General features: G+C 35.2%; 2 protein-coding genes across 2 annotated transcripts; one reads left to right on the top strand and one right to left on the bottom strand.

Annotated features, from left to right (window-relative positions):
- On the top strand, positions 1-10792 carry LOC144445121 (protein disulfide-isomerase A6-like). Its single transcript, XM_078134675.1, has 11 exons — positions 1-128; positions 1845-1986; positions 2452-2509; positions 2996-3122; positions 4030-4151; positions 5051-5290; positions 5963-6112; positions 6901-7058; positions 7514-7672; positions 8175-8271; positions 9085-10792. The coding sequence occupies exons 1-11, from the start codon at positions 98-100 to the stop codon at positions 9160-9162; spliced, it is 1362 nt and encodes a 453-aa protein (XP_077990801.1). The 5' UTR covers positions 1-97; the 3' UTR covers positions 9163-10792.
- A 5095-nt stretch (positions 10793-15887) lies between these two features.
- Positions 15888-18995, bottom strand: LOC144444750 (uncharacterized). The gene is made up of 2 exons (XM_078134275.1): positions 18870-18995; positions 15888-17988 (listed from the first exon to the last, which is right to left on the bottom strand). Exon 2 carries the CDS (start codon positions 17914-17916, stop codon positions 16450-16452), a length of 1467 nt encoding a protein of 488 aa, XP_077990401.1. The 5' UTR covers positions 17917-17988; positions 18870-18995; the 3' UTR covers positions 15888-16449.
- Positions 18996-21615: the final 2620 nt, after the last annotated feature.

Below are 21615 nucleotides of genomic sequence, written 5' to 3'. Positions count from 1 at the left end.
TAGAGCCACGGTAGGACACTTTCAATCGGGTAGCAGAAAACACGTTGTTTGACTACGTCGCCACTCAGTGAAGTCTGCCTATGAAACTTGCCGGTTTATGGGATCGCCAGCCATGAAATTCATCACAGGTAATATATAGTTAATTTTCTTTCGTCAAGGAGAGTTTGACATCGAAGTATTCATTGTGTATATTACTACCGACAAGAATTTCCGTTGATCACTCAAGTTTCCTCAACTTCTTCAGTCCAGGCCACCAGAGGTGAAAGCTAAATGGGTTGCAAGGTTATTGTAACGTAAACATTTTTTAATTTCCACTTATTTACTCAATCCAGTTTTTATTTTGGATTAACCAACTAGATTTCTATTGTTTTTAGACCGTTTAATTGATATTTACTACGTCTCCATATTTTGTGTAGCACTATCAAAGTTCCCAGCTCATAAAAAGTTCAGTTTGCAAATTGACTACTGCACTGGATGAGGACCAAATTGATGAGACTGTTTGCTGAGTCACCAAGGCTTTATGTGATCGGTCCCTTTCTTATATTTAGTGACCAAGCCCAGCAGTTTAGGACAATGCTTTGTACACTCTTAATAAATTCACCGTTAATCACCATTTCCCAAAACATAGCACCACAGACGGTAGAGCTCGTCAAACAAACACCATCACCAGTGAAAGTTCAAACATCTCCATTCATGATAGTACACGTCATACATCTAGATCGCATACAACCAGTTGACTCGTTATTCCTCCTTCGACCTTCATACGGTACATTTACATTTGAATGAACTAGGAAAGCAAGGGCGTGTTCCTTTCCAAAGTCACCCAGTGGCCGGCCATGTCTGTGTGGGTTTTTGTGAATAAAAAAAAATATTTAGCACAGGCCTGTTTCTATTTGCGTATACTGTGTGTTTAAATTAATACGAGTGAGATATTAATCAAGCAACAATATGGTATTGTTGTGTCGGTTTCTGTAACATTAATATAATACTAAAACTCTCTTCAAATTCTGTGTTCATGCACAAGTCTTCACTTGTAATTTCACACTTCAAGGATGCCTTTGGTAAATAAAGCCATACCTTTAGCTTATGTTATGACCAATTGGCCCCATTCACTGATTCAGGACAAATTTAACACAATCTAGCTCTTGTATCATTCTATTGATAATGATATACAGTACTGTACCCTCCCTCATCAAACATTGCAAGGTAGAGATATATAACACTTGTTGGTAATGTATCATACAGTTGGGAACTTTTGAATACCAGTTCACCCATCTTGTAATTCTTTCCAATTTTATGAATGACACACCACGGAACTATGGATGTAATGCAGATGAACGATTGAAATGTTTCCAAAAGTGTACATGATGTCAGCTTGATACGTACACTAGAGTTTGATTGGACATACAGCATTTGAATATGTGTTACTAATCCAATCATTTCATGCAAAATATATACACCTTTGAAATTAGTATGTTTGAGGAACTGTATAATTATGATCAATCCAGGGAGTACTGAAAAAAACCAGCAATCTAGGGAGTAGGAAGAGATTTTAACACACATGCAAATGATGCAGTCTATCAGAAATTTTATCAATATTTTCCATAAGTATTACAGAAACAGGTTGAAATTGTGATCACCTTTGAGGGCACTGATTTTTGGGTGTGGACCCAAAAATCAATTTGATTTGATTTATCATGTAGACAAGTGCAAAAGTACATTTGATGAAATACTGCTCATGGTGTACAATATTAAGAGCAAGTTATACCTAACAAAACATTTTTTTAGACCGTTCCAGTTACAGCTAGTGCAGTTTTAAGTTCACTTTCCATTGTCCATTTCAGGTATTGTCCTTTGCGTGGTGCTAACAGGCTACACACACGGCTTGTATAGTAGTACCTCAGATGTCGTTGACCTCAATCCTGATAACTTTCAGAAAATGTTAAAGAGTGATTCTGTATGGATTGTTGAATTCTATGCACCATGGTAAGTATATTGTTTAGTTATCCTGTAAGGTATTTGTTATTCGGTAATTTACAATGTATCTTTCAGATGTACATTGTTTTGTGATCTACCAACCAGCAAAAAATATTTATTATTTTTGGTAAGTTCTGAGTGTACTACAGTAACTTGTAAAATTAATTTAATTTTGACAAAGAAATTTCCAGCTACAATATTTAAGGTAGTTAAAAATATCAACAGTTAATTAGTAAAACAGTCTGTTGTAGTATACATGTTGTGGCTTGGTTAGGGGGTTTCATTATAACTGTCAATTCTATCTTTGTCCAAGTACATAATGCGCTATAGCACAAAATAATTCTAAGACCTTACATACATCAGTTCACAGAACATTGTATGTAATATTGTCTTGTATACATTGAATCCTCATTTGTAGATTTTGCAAGTCATCTATTCATAGAATTGTAATGTATTGTTATGTTTTCATTCTAGGTGTGGACATTGTAAATCACTTGTCCCAGAGTATGACAAAGCAGCAACAGCCTTAAAGGTACATGCACTAATTGTCTTATCAGGTGGACCTTTCCAATGAACAGTGCCCTCATATGTATATACTAAACATTCTTTTGTTTTTACACTTAAAATACATATTAATGCAAACCAAAAACAATTCCTGCTGACAGAATAGAATAAAAAGTCAATATTCAGAGAGTCCCAATTTATTATTCCCCATGTTGACATGTCAAATACAGAAGAAGATACTGTTGATATTATGGGATGTAGTATTTTGAGGATGGTCAGATCTAGACGACACAAGTACATATTTTGAAAATCATAAAAACAGCATATGCATTAGTCTGTAAGATACAACATTCATGCTTTGCTATCAGAATTCACTCACTAGTTTAGAAGCTTGATAAGGCAGAACAACATTTACAGTTTCTTTATGTGTATATAATGATACATTGCACTATTACTTATTAAACACATAAAAGTTGTTTTCTTACAATAATGTTTTGAATTCCTTGTGTTGCAGGGTATAGCTAAAATGGGTGCTGTTGACATGACCAAACATCAACAATTGGGGGCGCCCTACCAAGTCCAAGGTTTCCCTACTATCAAGGTATTTGGTCAGGATAAGAACAAACCACAAGATTACAATGGTAAGTATATCAAACTGGTTGAATGAATTGTACAAAGAGAAAACACTGTAGTGGAATAGAAATATTGTTGGGAGGGTGGGGGTGGTGACAATGGTGAGGGTGGGGGTGGTGACGGTGGTGGCTGAATTGTTAAACAAGTTGTCCATCGGTCTAGTTCAAGTCTATGGCTGATTTACCACACTTAAAGTAAGAAGGCGGCATTTGGTTTGAATTTACTGTTAAACAAAGTGGGGTTTCCTGGATACACCCATTTCTTCCCGCATTGACATTGTATCAATCTTACATATCTAAGAACTTGCTCCCACTTGTTACACTGACCCCATTGTACAAATCGTACAAATCTTGGTGACTTTAGTTATCCTGTTAATAAGATAAAAGTAAAATAAAATCATTTGAGCGTTGTTGAAAGTATTCAGTGTTCTTTGTATGTTAATCTGTAGTATGCTAGAGACAGATGTGTGATATTTGAAATGAATGAATGAAATGTCAGTAACATGATGTATAGCAGATATTAGATTGTTATATACATATGTAGTTACTGTAAATTACAAAGCCATGGTTTGTATGGAGTAGATGTATTTATGTACATTTATTGTATATCATATGGTTCCCTTAGTACAACAAACAGATGGTCACTATTCAGATTACAGTATCTAGTATGTAAATTCATTTATAAAAGTATTCATTTTCAGGCAAACCAACTAACGCTATCATTTTCACTGTAAAGTTAAAAACAGTCTTCCTCTGTAATTTGCATCAATAGATTTAAAGAATATCAAGATTCTTGGCAATTTAAGGCAAGGAATTTCATGACTTTTAATGTAAAAAATATACACACTAGGCTTATCAGCAAATTTGCATAAATTATTAATTATGAATATATTAATTTTCCTAATTGATATAACAGGTGCCAGAACAGCTGATGGTCTTACAGCTGAGGCTTTGAAAAAAGCCAAAGACATTGTTGGACAGCGTTTAGGCAAGAAGGGTGGTAGCAGTGGTGGTAGTGGTGGTGGTCAAAGAACTGGCGTAAGTCAAAAAATATAACCTCAAATTTGAAAAGGAAATGAAAAATAGAGAAGACACCTTTCAGACTGTAAATTTTTCGATTAGTGATAAAAAATGATAAAAAAGTTATGAAAGAAGAAGCTGATGTTGAATATGATATGTGAATGTTTATGTGTTATTGTAGTTACAATGTATTTAATTTGGTTATAAATGAACTCAAAGGTAGAAAGGAAACAAGATAAAGGGGAATGTTAGACTGAATTTTTTTATTTATTTTTGTACAAATTCATATGTTATGAAATACGAAGCTAATATTCAATCAATATTTCAGGGTGTGAACAGAAAAATGAGTCAAAAATAAACACAAATTGAAAAATGGATTCATGATGGAGAACAATTACTTTTAAATGAAATTTTATTAAGAAAAGTTAGTAGTAGTTATGAACAATGAAGCAAATGGTGGAGAATTTAATGAGTGAATTGAAAACATAAACATCAAGAATTGAGAGAACAAATATTTTAGAAAGAAATTTTAAAAAAATTACAATAGTAATAAAATAAGACGCAAATGTTGGATGATGTGTTATTTCAGTGTGAAGTGATAAATACAGACACATGTTACAAATTAAAAAATTGCTTCTTTGCTCTGAAATAATATTTTGTAGTAGTTCAAAACTCAGAGCATAAATAGTTTACCTAGTACACATTGACTAGATCACTCCGTCTTCTTCAGCTGTATATGATTCAATAAGAAAATAAAGTTAATAAATTATTTACACTCTGTGTTTGGAATTAATACAAGAAAGATAAACATACATTGTTGTGATATAGAGCAGCCAGAAAAATATGTTGTATTTTCTTTTTATATCCTTCAACATGATTTGAGTTCATAAAATAAAGTTGATTTACTTTGTCACCAGGGTGGAGATAGTGGTGGTGGAGGTAGTGACAAAGATGTTATTACCTTGACTGACAGTAACTTTGAAGACAAGGTATTGAACAGTGATGAACACTGGTTGGTAGAATTCTATGCACCATGGTGTGGACATTGTAAAAACTTAGAACCAGAATGGGCCAAAGCTGCTACACAGTTGAAAGGAAAGTTTAAACTTGGTGCTGTAGATGCAACAGTTGAAACTATCATTTCACAGAGATATGGGGTAAGTATCACAGCCTACACTCACTATTTATAAATAACGATTTGATCTTTGTGCCATGTATAATATGATAGGTTATATTCATCATGGAAGCACTAAGATTCTTGCACAAGTTCTCTTCTTCTACTTTTGATTGAGAAACAGACATGTGTTCTGAATGGTAGAAGGTTGTTTCACTTTATCACAAATGTGGATGAACAGAATCATAAACTAAAATATCCCACTCTATTAGTAGATGTAGCCATCTTGGAAATAAATAGGGATCAATGCAGTTGGGGTCAATAGGTCAGGTCAGGTCAGTAGGAGTTGAAAGGTCATGGCAGTTAGGGTTATAGATTAAATTGCCCTTATCAATAAGTTGAGTTACATGTATCAACAGTTAAAAAGTTAGATAAACAGGGATTGATATTGCATTAGCAGGTGTTAGTTAACGGATCACTTAAACAGAGGTTATTATATCATGAATATCTGGTCAAACTTGAATCTGATCAGAACATAGAATAACATTAAATCATGAATATCTGGTCAAACTTGAATCTGATCAGAATGCAGTACAAGAGAATTGAGCACTCCATTAATGTTATGACATTGCAAAGATTTTGATAATGCTTAAACATTGCATACTTTGATAATTTGAAATCGTTTTAACTTTAATTTGATATCATTGTTATGCAGGTACGAGGGTACCCAAGTATTAAATATTTCCCAGCCGGAAAGAAATCTGGTGAAGCTGAAGATTTCCAGGGAGGAAGAACAGCTGGAGACATTGCTAACTGGTGTCTTGATAAAGTTGCTGAAAATCTTCCACCACCAGAAATTGAAGAGGTGAGAAGTCCATAATATTAGAAGTGTACCTTATTGTACATGTCCAAAATACTGGTTCATGTGACTAACGTTTAAAGCTGTTACCCTCACTAGCTGTGAAGAGGAACACAATCTGGGAAATAGAGACATTTTCATAAACTATAGGTTCTAGAGAGTCATTTCACGATTTTACATCACCTACAATTACTTGAAATTTCAGAGAAACATCAAGTTGATTTCTTGCTGTTATAGGGTATCTTTGCTGTGAGCTATTGCATCATGGGAGTCAGAAATTTCAGAGAAACATCAAGTTGATTTCTTGCTTTTATAGGGTATCTTTGCTGTGGGCTATTGCATCATGGGAGTCAGAAAGTTCAGAGAAACATCAAGTTGATTCTGTGCTTTTATCTATGCTGATATTTTAACACTGAAGGGAATAAGCACTCACTAGTCATGAATATTCATTGTGCAGCCATGAATATATTATTCTCCCATGATGCAATGGCCTAGAGCAAAGATGTACTATAAAGACACAAAATCAACTTGGTGTTTCTCTGAACTTAAATTGCAAGTACTTGTAGGTAAGTTAACATCATGAAATAACACTCCAGAAGCCATAGTTTATAAAAATGCCTTTATTTCCTAGAAATGGCAGTCCCCTTTAAGTTTCACATGGAATTCATCACCAGTATCTCAGTAATGGGATGATTATATTGAATCCTCTGAATTTACTATTCAATGTTATGGGTTACGTTTTTGCTTTACTGTCTATAACTTTAGTATTTCATCAAATCGTCTGTTGTTTGTAGATTGTAGAGGAGAAAGTTCTAGAAGAAGCATGCAGCAAACACCAGCTTTGTGTTATCTCTATTCTACCACATATTCTTGATACTGGAGCAGCAGGACGTAATAAGTACCTAGATTTACTGCGTGATATGGCAGACAGGTACAAGAAGAAGATGTGGGGGTAAGTCAGTCATTATGGTAGTATTAGGACAAGAAAAATACATTTTGTTTCGTACTTCCTAGGGAAAAATAAAAAAATATATAATAACACTGTGTTTGTGTTTGTTTTTGTAAACCATGTTCAAAACCTTATGTGGTATAACATCATATATGACTTGACTACGATGACACATGACAACCATGATTTTTGATTTCTAAGTGATAACCATGCTGTGTGACAAACTATGCTAAGTGACAAACCATGCTATGTGACAAACTATGCTAAGTGACAAACCATGCTATGTGACAAACTATGCTAAGTGACAAACCATGCTATGTGACAGCTATGTGACAAACTGTGCTATGTGACAACTATGTAACAAACCGTGCTATGTGACAACTATGTAACAAACATGCTGTGTGGTAACCATGACATGACAAACATGATGTGTAACTATCTGTTGATGTGTATTTCAGATGGGTATGGGCTGAAGCAGTTGCACAACCAGATATAGAAGATGCTTTAGGTATCGGCGGCTTTGGATACCCAGCCATGGCGGCAGTCAATAGTAGAAAAATGAAATTTGCTTTATTAAAAGGATCATTTAGTGAAGATGGTCTCGTTGAATTTCTTAGGTACGTGTACTTAGTACGTTGCCAGTACTAACTGTACACTTACATGTAATACACTGTGTGTGATGGTTTACTGTTTTCTTTATCTTCGCCAGTTGAGAAATGCAGCACACAAATATCAGTAATGTTTTGGAACACAATGAGAGGGTTTGTTAACACTGGCTGTATCTACAGATTAAACATACATAATCATGTGTATAAAGCAAATGAGTGCAAATCTATTGAGATTGCCATGGCAACTCGTCCAAAAACAAACTTGATTGGTCAGGCAGAGATCAATCACCAATCCTCTCATTGGTATTTATAACTTATATAAGGTGTTGTATACTACTGATATTTCAGTCCCAGGCAGTCATATGACAAGTCTACTGATAAAGGCCGAGTGATGTAGTTAGTAAATAATTGACACTGTGAGTCCAGAACTACAGTCACTATAAGATATGATTCTAGCTCAAGGAAATAACATGTTTAGTTGTATTCATATTTCTGTTTTGTTGATTTGCAGAGAATTATCTTTTGGTAGAGGATCCACTGCACCAATCAAGGGTGCTAAATTACCTAAAGTTCAGAAAAATGAACCCTGGGATGGCAAAGATGGTGAAGTAAGTATCGTTTTGTACTTAAATATCGCCCTCTTGTGGTAGAATAGCCACATATACTATTGGAACCACTGACTCCCTCTCCCAAGAGGTGAGGAATTAACTACCAAATAGAAATAAAACAGGCAACTTTTTCTTACGTCATATATTACAATGAATGAAGTACTCAGCAGAATAATTTAAACTCAAGAATTTTTCATGGATTGCTTTTATTTACAGGAATCTGATCAAACTATCTTTGGTTGTTTATTTCTAAAACCAAACTAATTGTATTATTCCACATACTAAGTGGTATTTATTTATAAGCTACTGACAAATCTCGCAACTATCTCAGTCGGCTTCATTCAATCAAATCAAATACTTGATGTATAATTGTAATATGACAGAACTAATTCATGACACAGGAATGCATGTACAGAATACTCTAGGAGTATTTGCATGAGTGAGTGCTTACAGTGTTTTCTGTGGAAGTAGTAAGTGAAAATGCAGCAGAAAAGAGTTCATGTACATGTGTAGAAGTGTAAATGTCTTGAGTACACACATATACACACTGGTACTCACTCTTTTACCAATACATACTGATATGTTGATCAAAAACAGAAAATTTCATAAAATAATGGAACAATGTTTCATATTACTTTATGTACATAGACCAATTTGAATACACAAATGCAATAATGTTTTTTGGAATTTCACTGCAGTACAAATACCACGAGTATATGCACATTTCTATATTAGTCATCACTGGTACATAATTTAAGTATTAATATTGTTACCCTAACAGTAAATTCAATATAACTCATCTTTTACTTTTAGTTGCCAGTTGAAGATGATATTGATCTCAGTGATTTTGATATGGATGATGATGAAGACAGCGGTAAAGATGAATTATAGACCAAAACAAATCTTCTTCTTTTTTAAAAAAAATTTCAAAGGGAATCTGTGTATATTTCTTGACAAGGGGATTTCTGTCAACCTTATACTTTAACAGGAAAAGGCTGTAGATGGTGTTTAGTTTTTCATTCCAATTTTATGTATTTCATGTCTGCCTTCTGTGGACAAACTCGTTACTTGGAATCAACATGTTTTTTCAACTATCTCATTATTGTGAAATAATGTTCATTCTTTGTCTTTCACTGACACTACTGGTAAAAGTACTAAAACTGTGTAAACAATAAATAGCACAACATGTCCAAAAACTACAGGTTTAGAATCTGAATTAGTATGATGATTAGGATGAACATTTCTTCCAAATTTTAAAGTTTTACTATTTTCTGAGAAATAGTGATGACTAAAGGTATGTTCAATAATCAAGTCATATACAATGTACTTTGTTCAGATATACCAGATACTATGATCTTGTAAGAAGCGGAGCGTGAAAAATACAACAACATAGGAATGGACAAAACATCTATTCCATCCATTCAGTATGTGTCAGTTTGGACTCGTATAATAACCTGTATTCAGCCTCCAAAATATAAACAACATAATAGAAGCCATGTGCATACAAAACACATCAACTTAGGGTGTTCACTGAATACTTCAAGTTTTCCTAGCACAAATCTAATGATATACATGGAGCTGGATAGGAGCCCTCAACGTACACATTCTCTAAACTTTTGTTTGCTACATGTATACACATACTGGAAAATCACAAAACAGAAAATTTGGAGAACTGTTCATTCTAGTCCATATGCCAGTTTTGATATTTATATTTTTGTGTCAGTCAACTTGCCCATGACAAAACTTGGTTATATGTAGAATAGTAAGAACTATTTGGGTATGTACACATGTGATATTAATTCATTCCATGGAGTAAAGTTAATCCAATTTGTGTAGCACATTTGTCAGAATCAATACATTTTGTTTCAGCACCACAAACACCTCCATATCAAAACTTGATGCACTTGTTCCAACTCATTTTTGTTCCTTCCAAATTATAATTTTTTTGTGATACTGGAGATTTGATCAGCATCCTTTCGAAGTGATTTTTCATTCAATTGATCTGCTAAGAGAAAACATTTCACTAAAGGGAAGTTGACAAGAAAGATGTGAACATAACATTGTCACATTTGGTGTTTCCATGGTGATTTAGGTCAATCATAAACAGAGACACCTTTCTTTCCTGTGGTGAAGTAATAATTGCCAATTAGATCATACTGTGGGTCCTCAGTTTTCCTGACATTGGCAGTCATATTTTGGTACTATTTGATGAGGCTAGCACAGTTCATGGTGACAGTTGTGAAGACTAATATGCAAATTTTCATGTATGAATATTATGCATTACTAATCTTTGCAATGATTGGCTAGTTTGCACAAACTGTTTACTTTGTGGATTTATTAAAATGTAACATCTCTAAATTTGTAAAAATATGTTATTGGACATTTATTGTCACTCTTGTCTTTTTAAAGGTCAAAGGTCGTTATGCAAGTGTGTAAGAAACTAACCATTATTGAAAAAGGAAACCCTTCAAAGTGACAGAGTTGATGTAACATTAATTTCAAATAGTCAATAAAGATCTGGACTACATAACAATTCATAACGTCTTTTTTTTCTATTTTGTATGATGAATGTGTAGTGGTAATCAAAAACTGACCACCTCCACGTTACAGATAGGGAGCCCCATTATTTTAGTGTTATTGTTATTGTTAAACCATACAATCAATTGTACACTGAATTATTGTCTTCTATCCCTGCCCCAAACATACACTGAGTTCAAACCATACAATCAATTGTACACTGAATTCTTGTCTTCTATCCCTGCCCCAAATATACACTGAGTTCAAACCATACAATCAATTGTACACTGAATTCTTGTCTTCTATCCCTGCCCCAAACATACACTGAGTTCAAACCATACAATCAATTGTACACTGAATTATTGTCTTCCACCCCTGCCCCAAACATACACTGAGTTCAAACCATACAATCAATTGTACACTGAATTCTTGTCTTCTATCCCTGCCCCAAACATACACTGAGTTCAAACCATACAATCAATTGTACACTGAATTCTTGTCTTCCACCCCTGCCCCAAACATACACTGAGTTCAAACCATACAATCAATTGTACACTGAATTCTTGTCTTCCACCCCTGCCCCAAATATACACTGAGTTCAAACCATACAATCAATTGTACACTGAATTCTTGTCTTCCATCCCTGCCCCAAACATACACTGAGTTCAAACCATACAATCAATTGTACACTGAATTCTTGTCTTCTATCCCTGCCCCAAACATACACTGAGTTCAAACCATACAATCAATTGTACACTGAATTCTTGTCTTCCACCCCTGCCCCAAATATACACTGAGTTCAAACCATACAATCAATTGTACACTGAATTCTTGTCTTCCACCCCTGCCCCAAACATACACCGAGTTCAAACCATACAATCAATTGTACACTGAATTATTGTCTTCTATCCCTGCCCCAAACTTACACTGAGTTCAAACCATACAATCAATTGTACACTGAATTCTTGTCTTCCATCCCTGCCCCAAATATACACTGAGTTCAAACCATACAATCAATTGTACACTGAATTCTTGTCTTCCACCCCTGCCCCAAATATACACTGAGTTCAAACCATACAATCAATTGTACACTGAATTCTTGTCTTCCACCCCTGCCCCAAATATACACTGAGTTCAAACCATACAATCAATTGTACACTGAATTCTTGTCTTCCACCCCTGCCCCAAACATACACCAAGTTCAAACCACACAATCAATTGTGAACAGTATTAAAATGTAAAAATAAATACTAGTAGTCAACACCACGATGTTTACCTTATTGCTTGTGATCATTGTTGTTATGAGTAACCCACACTGTAAATGATGACATAGAGATGTGTATTTGGTCTCAAATGGGACTTTGTAGATTTTCAGGGATTTGTTAAAAAGTAGGGGCCATCCCAGCTGGTGTTAACTGTCCAGCCATAATGTACTGTGTCTTAATTTGGCACATGCAGTTTATTTGGTACCCAGAGTTGGCTCTAAAATGATGTTTACTTTTTGCATTACAATTGGTCGCAATTTACAAGTGTCTCACAACCCAGTACCCTCCCCAAACAACAAATCAAATATAAAAGGCAAGTGCCCCCCCCCCCCATGACTTTGTTGTGACTGGAGGGCGCCCTCACAGGTTACACATGAATTTTATGCCTACTTCACAGCTGTTTGTGTAACATTCTATTCTATTCTGATTTATGTTAATTCTTTACATGTTATGTGTTGTGGGGTTAAGCACATCTAAGACTATTTTAATAGACTTGGAAAGACAAGCAAAAATTCAAGAAAATAAAAATGTCAGTTGGGATAGCTGAAATAGTGTACATGTATGATGTAGTCCTGCAAGTCTACAGGAAGGCTACATTTAGGATAACAGAAATAGTGTAGTAGTGTTAGTCCTTCAAGTCTACAGTTAGGATAGTAGAATAGTGCAGTAGTGATAGTCCTTCAAGACTACAGGTAGGCTTCAGTTAGGATAGTGGAATAGTGTAGTAGTGTTAGTCCTTCTAGTCTACAGGTAGGCTTCAGTTAGGATAGCTGAAATAGTGTAGTAGCATTAGTCCTTCAAATCTACAGGTAGGCTACAGTTAGGATAGAAGAAATAGTGTAGTAGTGATAGTCCTTCAAGACTGAGGTAGGCTACAGTTAGGATAGCTGAAATAGTGTAGTAGTGATAGTCCTTCAAGTCTACAGGTAGGCTACAGTTAGGATAGCTGAAATAGTGTAGTAGTGATAGTCCTTCAAGACTGAGGTAGGCTACAGTTAGGATAGCTGAAATAGTGTAGTAGTGATAGTCCTTCAAGTCTACAGGTAGGCTACAGTTATGATAGCTGAAATAGTGTAGTAGTGTTAGTCCTTCAAGTCTACAGGTAGGCTACAGTTAGGATAGCTGAAATAGTGTAGTAGTGATAGTCCTTCAAGACTACAGGTAGGCTACAGCTAGGATAGCTGAAATAGTGTAGTAGTGTTAGTCCTTCAAGTCTACAGGTAGGCTACAGTTAGGATAGCTGAAATAGTGTAGTAGTGATAGTCCTTCAAGACTACAGGTAGGCTACAGTTAGGATAGCTGAAATAGTGTAGTAGCATTAGTCCTTCAAGTCTACAGGTAGGCTACAGTTAGGATAGCTGAAATAGTGTAGTAGTGATAGTCCTTCAAGTCTACAGGTAGGCTACAGTTAGGATAGCTGAAATAGTGTAGTAGTGTTAGGCCTTCAAGTCTACAGTGAAATAGTGTAGTAGTGTTTAATAGGCCTTCAAGTCTACAGTGAAATAGTGTAGTAGTGTTAGTCCTGCAAGTCTACAGGTAGGGTATAATTTAATAACAGTGACAATTGTATGTACCATTGAGCTTATAAACCGTACACACAGTAAAATTGAACACTGCAACTACTCTGAAGAAATAGCAATTACTGAAATTAGTCATCACAATGTTATGTAACGATAGACAAGAACTAAATTAATTAACTTAAATGAATTACTTTGTTATTATTGAGAAGCAATTTAAACCAATTACCTAAATGAATTAAAATAATTTGATGCCTTTTAAGTTTTACAAATTACACCCAAAAGAATAGCCACAAAATTGATGTATCGTATCCAGCTGTTTTTCACACACTGCCGATATCTGCTGTTGCTACTGCCCTAGTTTTCTGAAGAATGTTCATGACTTTTAAGGGCTGCCATGTTCCCAAAATATACTGAAATTTGACATCACTTACATCTCACTGAGTATTAACATTATTAGGTAAGACCTGATATAGTGAATATGGTGTGATTTCTTTATACATCTATATATCCTTTATTTATTGTTGTTTGTTTTACAATTCTGTTGTTCTGAGAGTGCGTGCCTTGTTCCTACATCTGACACAATACCATAGTTCACTTCAAATCCCGTACTTTTCAGCCAATCAGAATCCATTTTACAATCTAGCACTCAATGATTGAAATTAAAAGCTAAGAGAACCACCAAACAATAACATCACCTGTGCTCTGCGCTCAAGCTATTTTCGAACAGAGCATTCTGAGGTGCTGGACCCGTAAGTTCGACGTAAGACGTCATTTGTTGAGTGGGTTACTCAATGCACAGAATTTGAACGTTAACTCCTAAGGCATTGTGTCAGATGTAGGAAGAAGGCACTCACTAATGGAATAAAAAATTAAATATACATACAAAATAGAGGTAAATAAAGAAATTGTGCCATATTCACTAAATCAAATTTTAATCAGATTGGGTAAGACCACACTTCAGGCAAACAATCCTACTGTAAGTAAGACACTTGCAATTTTCCTGGTATTTTGTGAGCAAATAAATTTTATTCAAGAACATGAAATGGCAATAAACTAGCCATATTTTTTTTCAAAATACAACAACAGTACTCAAATAAAGATATCAGCAAAACCATCATAATGATATCTATCTATCTGAATATAATTTGAGTTTTAGTACGAATTAAGTATCCTTGCAAGCCGGAGCAGATTGATATGGACAGTTCCATAAAGAGGCCCATGGCCCGGTTTAACAACAATGGAATTGAGCTAATGCTCCTATATAATGTATGGTTTCTTTTACAATCAGGTTTACAAATCTATATGCAATCACAGATTGTTTTATTTCTCTCAGATTGCCTAAATCTCTTAGCAGTGGCACTGTGTGCCCTCCTCTAATGAAAGCATATAGCAAAGGGTAGAAGTACACTAACTTTTGGTAGGTCACCTGAAATTGCTGTGTGTCAGTGTACATCAGATTAGATTTTGAGGACACACTCAATGACTTGGTGGACACACTGTCCCTGAGTACTTTTATTCCCAAATATCATAAAATGAAGAGTAGATTGAGCCTTGGGGGCAAAAATATAGGAGTACTGTGGAAGTAAATATTCTCAAAATTGAATTATTTGAGTTGGCAATATTAGTCATTCATGCAAAATTGCAAGTCTGCCCTAAATGGCAATTTGATCCACTATATACTGACACACAGCAATTTCCTGTAACCCTCTAAGACTTTGTATTACCTATCTACTAGTATCACATGTGATTCACAGTAAAATAGATGATGTTATTATTCTCATCCACAACTAATACTGTTTGTCTTTCAACAGCACACACACTGTTGCCCTCTGCTTGGTGTTTACAGTCTGTTTCTAGTTACCATTCATTTGGCTCTGTTTGAAACAGCAAGATTGAACAAAGAGAGTTTCTTGTCACAATTTGTCTAAATTATATAAATGAACTAACGCGCCACCATGCAGAATTCAAAGCATGAGCAGCCACATATCTGAGTCTAGTTGCACTACATTTAAATGGTTTATTTCATTCAGACAAAATGTAGCAAGAAATTGTATACTTGCTACCTTAGAGTGTAGAATATGCAGTTTCTTAATGGTCCTACCAAACAGAGCAAGTGAACTTGTATTTGTGAAATTGAACACACATAATATTTTTTTTCGCAAGGTGAGGAGGTGGTTATTGTTCAATGAATGATACTCCACATCTGATGTATTTCATAGTACACAAACTATACATCTGTACTAAAATTTCAGTCATTTCTTAAAAAACATAACAACAAATTGCAAATATTCACAAAAAAACATTCTCTTTTTTTTTAAGACTCAATTTGAAAGCACATATATATCGGGCTTTGAAATACTTACACATCAAAATAAACTTTTCTCCAGAAAAATTGCAAAACATTTCAACACCAAGAAAATATAAATTGAAATAAACTCTGCAAGGCATCCAAACACTATTGGCAGTTAGATATGCAGGTAAACTATTAAGCTCTGAATACTCTAACACATATGATAACGTTTAAAAATTTCATGTTACATTTTTTTGTAAACATGAAATGACAAGAGAATGGTGAAATTCTTCATGAAAAACACAGTATTTATATTCATCAACTTTAAAAATTAGTTGATTTGTAACAAATTTGAACACATTTTCCACCCAAAACACATAGTCACAATAGTATTATAACAGCAGATTATTATAATGTTTGTGGAAACAAATAAACATATGTTTCTTGAAACTGAATGATATAAGAAAAGTTTGGAAGGTACATCTCCTGAAACTTCTTGTATGACTTGTCATTCTACAAGTCCTATATTTCAAATTAACAAATTAGTTACAGGCACAGGGACTAGTTTGTTAATATTATTGATAATTTATTCACTATCATTCTGCTTATTTACAATCAGTTTGAAATTTCGCAAGTTGTCAAGTCTTTGTAATTTTTCTTTGTTACTTTGGACTTCATCTAAAGCTTCTACAAGTTTTGTCTCCACATTGGTAAGCTTTCCAACAAGCTCATTATTCAATTGATTTTTTTCTTCTTTTCCTTCTTCTAATGCACAGCATTTGTCTTCTAGACTCTCTTTTTCATCTCTCAGCATCTCCAGAGTCTCGGCCAGTGTAGTCATTTCTTTCTCATACTCATCCACAATAGTTTGTAGTTCATCTCCTCTTTCAGCCAATTCAAGGACCTTGCTTTGCAGTGTTACTGCCTCTGTCTGTAACTGCATATAAGCATTCTGAATCTTTTTAGCATCTTCAACTTGTTTATTCATGTCATTCAGTATTTGTTTAGCTTGAAATACTTGCATCGCAAGGTGAGAACTTTGTTTCTTTGCTTCATCAATCTTTGTATCCTTAGCCTTAAACTCGATCTGTGCAGCCTGGACAAGTTTCTTATACTGAGCATTTTCTGATATTAAGCGTTCCAGTTGTGCAGTTGTGCTTTGCTTTTCCTGCTCCAATTCCGCAATTTTCTTGCCTCTGATATCCATCTCTCTTTCACACTGATCTAACTTATCTTTTTCATCTTTCAAGATATACAGGACTCTATTAACATCATCACTCAAGAAGTTTTCTTCCAGGATAATGAAACTATCATCACCAAACCCGCTGTCATTCAGACCTGCTTGGCGTAGTTTCTTAATATTATCCTTTATTTCGTTGCCACGATCTTGACATTTCTCTTCAAGTATTTCCAATAAATCATTCACTCGCATCAATTCCTGTCGTAAATCGTTCACTTCTTTCATTCTTTCCATTTCTCTTTCACATACTGAGAAATCATGATTTTCAAGTTGTTGTTTCTCTTGTTGAATAAATGTGTTTTCATTGGTCAATTGCTGACACTTCTTTTTCGTTTCTGATAGTCTTTTTTCCAGGATCACAACTCTTTGCTCAGTTTCCTGATAACGATGATGCCAAGCTGCAGCACTTCTCTCTAACTGATGTAAGTCATCATTACTGCGACCAAGCTGCAATTGCAGAGTCATCGACCGATTCTCCCGTTCTAAGGCATTTATTCTTCTCTCCACTGCTCCCTTTTCCTTCTGAGTTTGGGAAACAGTCTCTTGGAGTCTTCGCAACCGTGCTCTCATTTCTGTTTTGTCATGGCGTAAAGAAGCAATGTGATCAGTGTGGTCACCTCGAAACTTCAAAATGCCAATATACAGACCATTAATAAGACTAATACAGAGGACAACACTCCAACTGTAGACTGTATTATCCAGGAATACTTCACTCATCATTAATCCAATCAGAACCAATAGAGAGACAGAACCAATGAACAAGACATCAAAGGAAAATAACACTTTCCTGGTGAATAAGTCTGTAAACTTCATGGCTGGGCCTTCTACACTGACACTATCTCGTTAAATTTGATAGTATTTAATAGTTTTCTACAAATCTTCAACCTAGTGATGAGAACAATACAAAAAAAAAACATTTTTCAACAAAGGTATCATTGTATCATCTTTGCTGTATGTATGTATGTATGTATGTATGTATGTATGTATGTATGTATGTATGTGTGTGTGTGTGTGTGTGTGTGTGTGTGTGTGTGTGTGTGTATGTATGTATGTATTTATGTACATGTACGCATCCTTTACATAAATATAATGCATATATATTTTAAAGCATGAAAGTCATATTATCACGGTATTTTTTATCAAAAAAACTAGGCTTTGCTAAAAAGACTGTGAAGTGATACATGTAAAATCATAGTTCTGGGTTAATTAATGTCTATATGACGTGTGCATTTTCGTGCTATATGTCAATTCCACATCTCTAGCTAGCTAGCTGCATGGCATGTCTGTTTACATGTGCACTGTGGAGTCGTGGACCCCACCTCAACCAATTTCTGCCGCCATAAACATCACATTAAATGTACAACCACACTCCTTTGAAGAAATTAGCTAATTTACATGAAAAAAGGGGTTAACAAACTAAGTTTCGTTTTGCCGTACAAGTCAGTCAAAACGAAACCTTTGTGGAAATTGTGGTACTGAATTTCGAATTCGCAATTACATCTCCATTTTTCAATGAATGGACACTACTAAGTGAGAGTGCATCATTCTTGCACCCACTGTTACATCTTACAGGCAGTAAATCTTAATTATTGGAGTGGCACGCATATTGTAATTTCCTTGAACATGTACTTTGACAACAAGTCAGTTAGTCTGAGTACACACTGTAAACCGCAAACGTACTCGCGTTGAGGACAAAACCCTGGCTGCACTGCCCAATTTCCCCCCAAAAAAATAACACAGCATACCCAAGAATGATGTTTACGTACCTGTATTAAACACTTATATGTCAATGGTTTGTCGTTGACGATGAAATTAGCCTGTTACAAAACATCAAGACATAGTGTACGTGTGTTTGCACTCGTCAGGTGATGCCATGAGCTGAGGTCGTCTGACACCTAGTATTTACAGACAGCGGAAGCATATAAAGTGGCGTCGCGTCATTATGCAAATTAACTACGATAAACAATGTCACGTGATCAGGCAGTGATGGCCAGCCTTGCATGCTGGATGTACATAAGCTTATAACTTCAAACCTTCACTTTTCATCAGAATGGTTCATATTCATGATATCATGTCCTTGGTCAGACTAGATTACGAAATTTGTAGAATGCAATCCCATATATGTATACATATAATCATGGTGTTCATTTCTACTGCCAATATCCGTTCCATGAAATGATAAACTTGCTTCGCAGAAGAAATTTGTATTTAACCGACAACGTTCATTTTTCTTAAACATAGTAACGGCTTCTCGTAGTTCACTACAGTCATACTTTTCAGCGATCTTCTCACATTTCTTCCAATTCGTAGAGTTTATAATGTTTTTATATTCTTGTTTTAGTGAGTCAATGAGAAGGAAATCTGCCGCCATAACAATGTCCTTAAGAGTTAAGAAACTAAACTGAAAAGAGAGTCGACCTGTGTACATGAAATTCAGTAACACATCGAAAGCATTCACACTCGGTACATAACCTTTCATTTCAACAATTCGTTTTTCACCCCTCTGTGAGTTTTCAGATTCTTTTGGCAAAAATTCAAACATTGCCTCAAAATATCCACTCTTTCGACGCACGATGGCGCTGTGAACATTAAAGCAGGTGTTCTGTAACATTATTTGAAGATCTGGAGGTGTGTTCACGGTGCTTCTATTGCAGTAATTCTTGTTTTTAAATATGTCATATTGTTGAATCCTCGTTGTCTTACTCTGTAGAAAGAAAACAAAACAACATATAATCATAACCACATGAAGATGTAGCCCTCTAGATGTAAACTGAATGCCTTCTTCCCTCAATGCCTTCTTCCCGCACACACGCGCGCACGAACGTACGTACGTACGTACGTACACGCACGCACGCTAATATGATTCTCAGCCTCATGATTGGTTATACACGCCAAAATAATTATAACGCAACATTTTAGACTTTATTTTGACATAGCTTATCAAAATATTTATCACAATTTAAATCATAGTGTAAACAAGTCAAAACATGTAAGAGATGACTTCCAAATCGGTTTTATGGAGGTGTTATTGTCACTTTGAAAACTTATCCTTGGCCTGATTTAACCTACTGCCAGTGGGCAGGTGACACTCCTGTCAGCCCAGTCTTTATACGCTGAACTGGCTACCAGCATACGTAGTCCAGTGCCCGTCACTGGAGGTGAATGAATAGAGGCGGATCGGGGCTGCTGGACTTTCTAGCAGGCTGTGGGCTTAGTGACAAACGGCTCGTTCTCAAAATTATTGCCTGTACTGGTAGCCATGTATAGGCTAGTGGTTACCTGTCCTCTAGTGGCAAGTTCTAAGGTCACAAACTATTTTTTAAACTACTCCCATAAAATAAAAGCTACTCCCGTGGTAAAAAAACACACAAAAACCCACTCCCGTGTTTAAAAAAATCTACTCCTATGAAATAAAAACTACTCCCATGGTAAAAAAAAAACACGTTGAAAAAAAATACTCCTGTGTCCTCTTGAAGCTTCCGTAATTCTGCATACTTCGTATGTTGTTTTTGTGTTTACGTACTATATGATATCTTCTACGATGATTAAAGCTTATCCATTGCCATAATGAACGTTATCCATTGCCATAATGAACGTATCTCCTTTGCCATAATGAACGTTATCCATTGCCATAATGAACGTATCTCCTTTAACTTATAGATAGAGTAAACCTCTCAATCTCGTCGTTATAATTAAATACATTTGTGTACATAAAATTGACCTTACTCTGGTCACTCGTAGACTAATAACAGTAGGCTTACTAGTGAAACTCGTTCTTCATAGCTTGTTTTAAATATTGGGTATATTCAGAACCAGTTCTATTGCCTTTCCATCATGTATGTAAATTGCCGCGATCTATCCTCGAGTTCCGATATAACAGTCAGAAACAAATGCTGAGATCATTACCATATTTTAATAAAAATGATGAGGATTACAAATATCTGTGACATAAAAAAATTATCCCTTCATGAAGAAAAAAGATGTGACGAAGTGTCTCGACAACGAATATCAATATTATAATAGTTTAACACGGATTACTAGGTTCAACAGGTATAAATTAATTCAAAGAGTATTATTCACGGGACCATAGACTGATTTTGGAATATCTATGTCGTATTTGGTTTAGTCGTTGTCACAGTGGTAGGATTTTACTTTGGTATTATCGTCATAACATATTCAGTCTACTGACAATATCCTAACTATATATGGTGACGTATACATAGTCACACAGTATGTCATTATTATTGACGGCGATGAGAACGTAATATTTACATCTACTTTCAATTACTTCAGCGTCTCGAAAGTGGAACAGTAGTGAAGCATTTGTCTAGAACATTCTCCACATTTCATGTGTGTGTGTGTGTGTGTGTGTGTGTGTGTGTGTGTGTGTGTGTGTGTGTGTGTGTGTGGCTGCTAAGGGTTGCACGACCTATATACTACCATAGACAGTGGAAGGGAGACACTGATACTACTGACTATATAAATGTTGGTAGAGAAATAACCAATCTCATT

Source organism: Glandiceps talaboti, chromosome 13 (genome assembly GCF_964340395.1).
Source record: "Glandiceps talaboti chromosome 13, keGlaTala1.1, whole genome shotgun sequence".
Classification (NCBI taxonomy): Eukaryota; Metazoa; Hemichordata; class Enteropneusta; family Spengelidae; genus Glandiceps; species Glandiceps talaboti.
This window is presented reverse-complemented; position numbering and strand designations above follow the sequence as displayed.

What these genes read in the sequence shown, in the direction of transcription:
- LOC144445121 (XM_078134675.1), top strand. Translation starts at nt 98, where the DNA reads ATGGGATCGCCAGCCATGAAATTCATCACAG. An exon ending in TCATTTCACAGAGATATGGG is followed by an intron (nt 5,291 to 5,962) that starts GTAAGTATCACA and finishes ATTGTTATGCAG; the next exon opens with GTACGAGGGTACCCAAGTAT. An exon ending in GGTCTCGTTGAATTTCTTAG is followed by an intron (nt 7,673 to 8,174) that starts GTACGTGTACTT and finishes GTTGATTTGCAG; the next exon opens with AGAATTATCTTTTGGTAGAG.
- LOC144444750 (XM_078134275.1), bottom strand. Translation starts at nt 17,916, where the DNA reads ATGAAGTTTACAGACTTATTCACCAGGAAAGTGTTATTTTCCTTTGAT.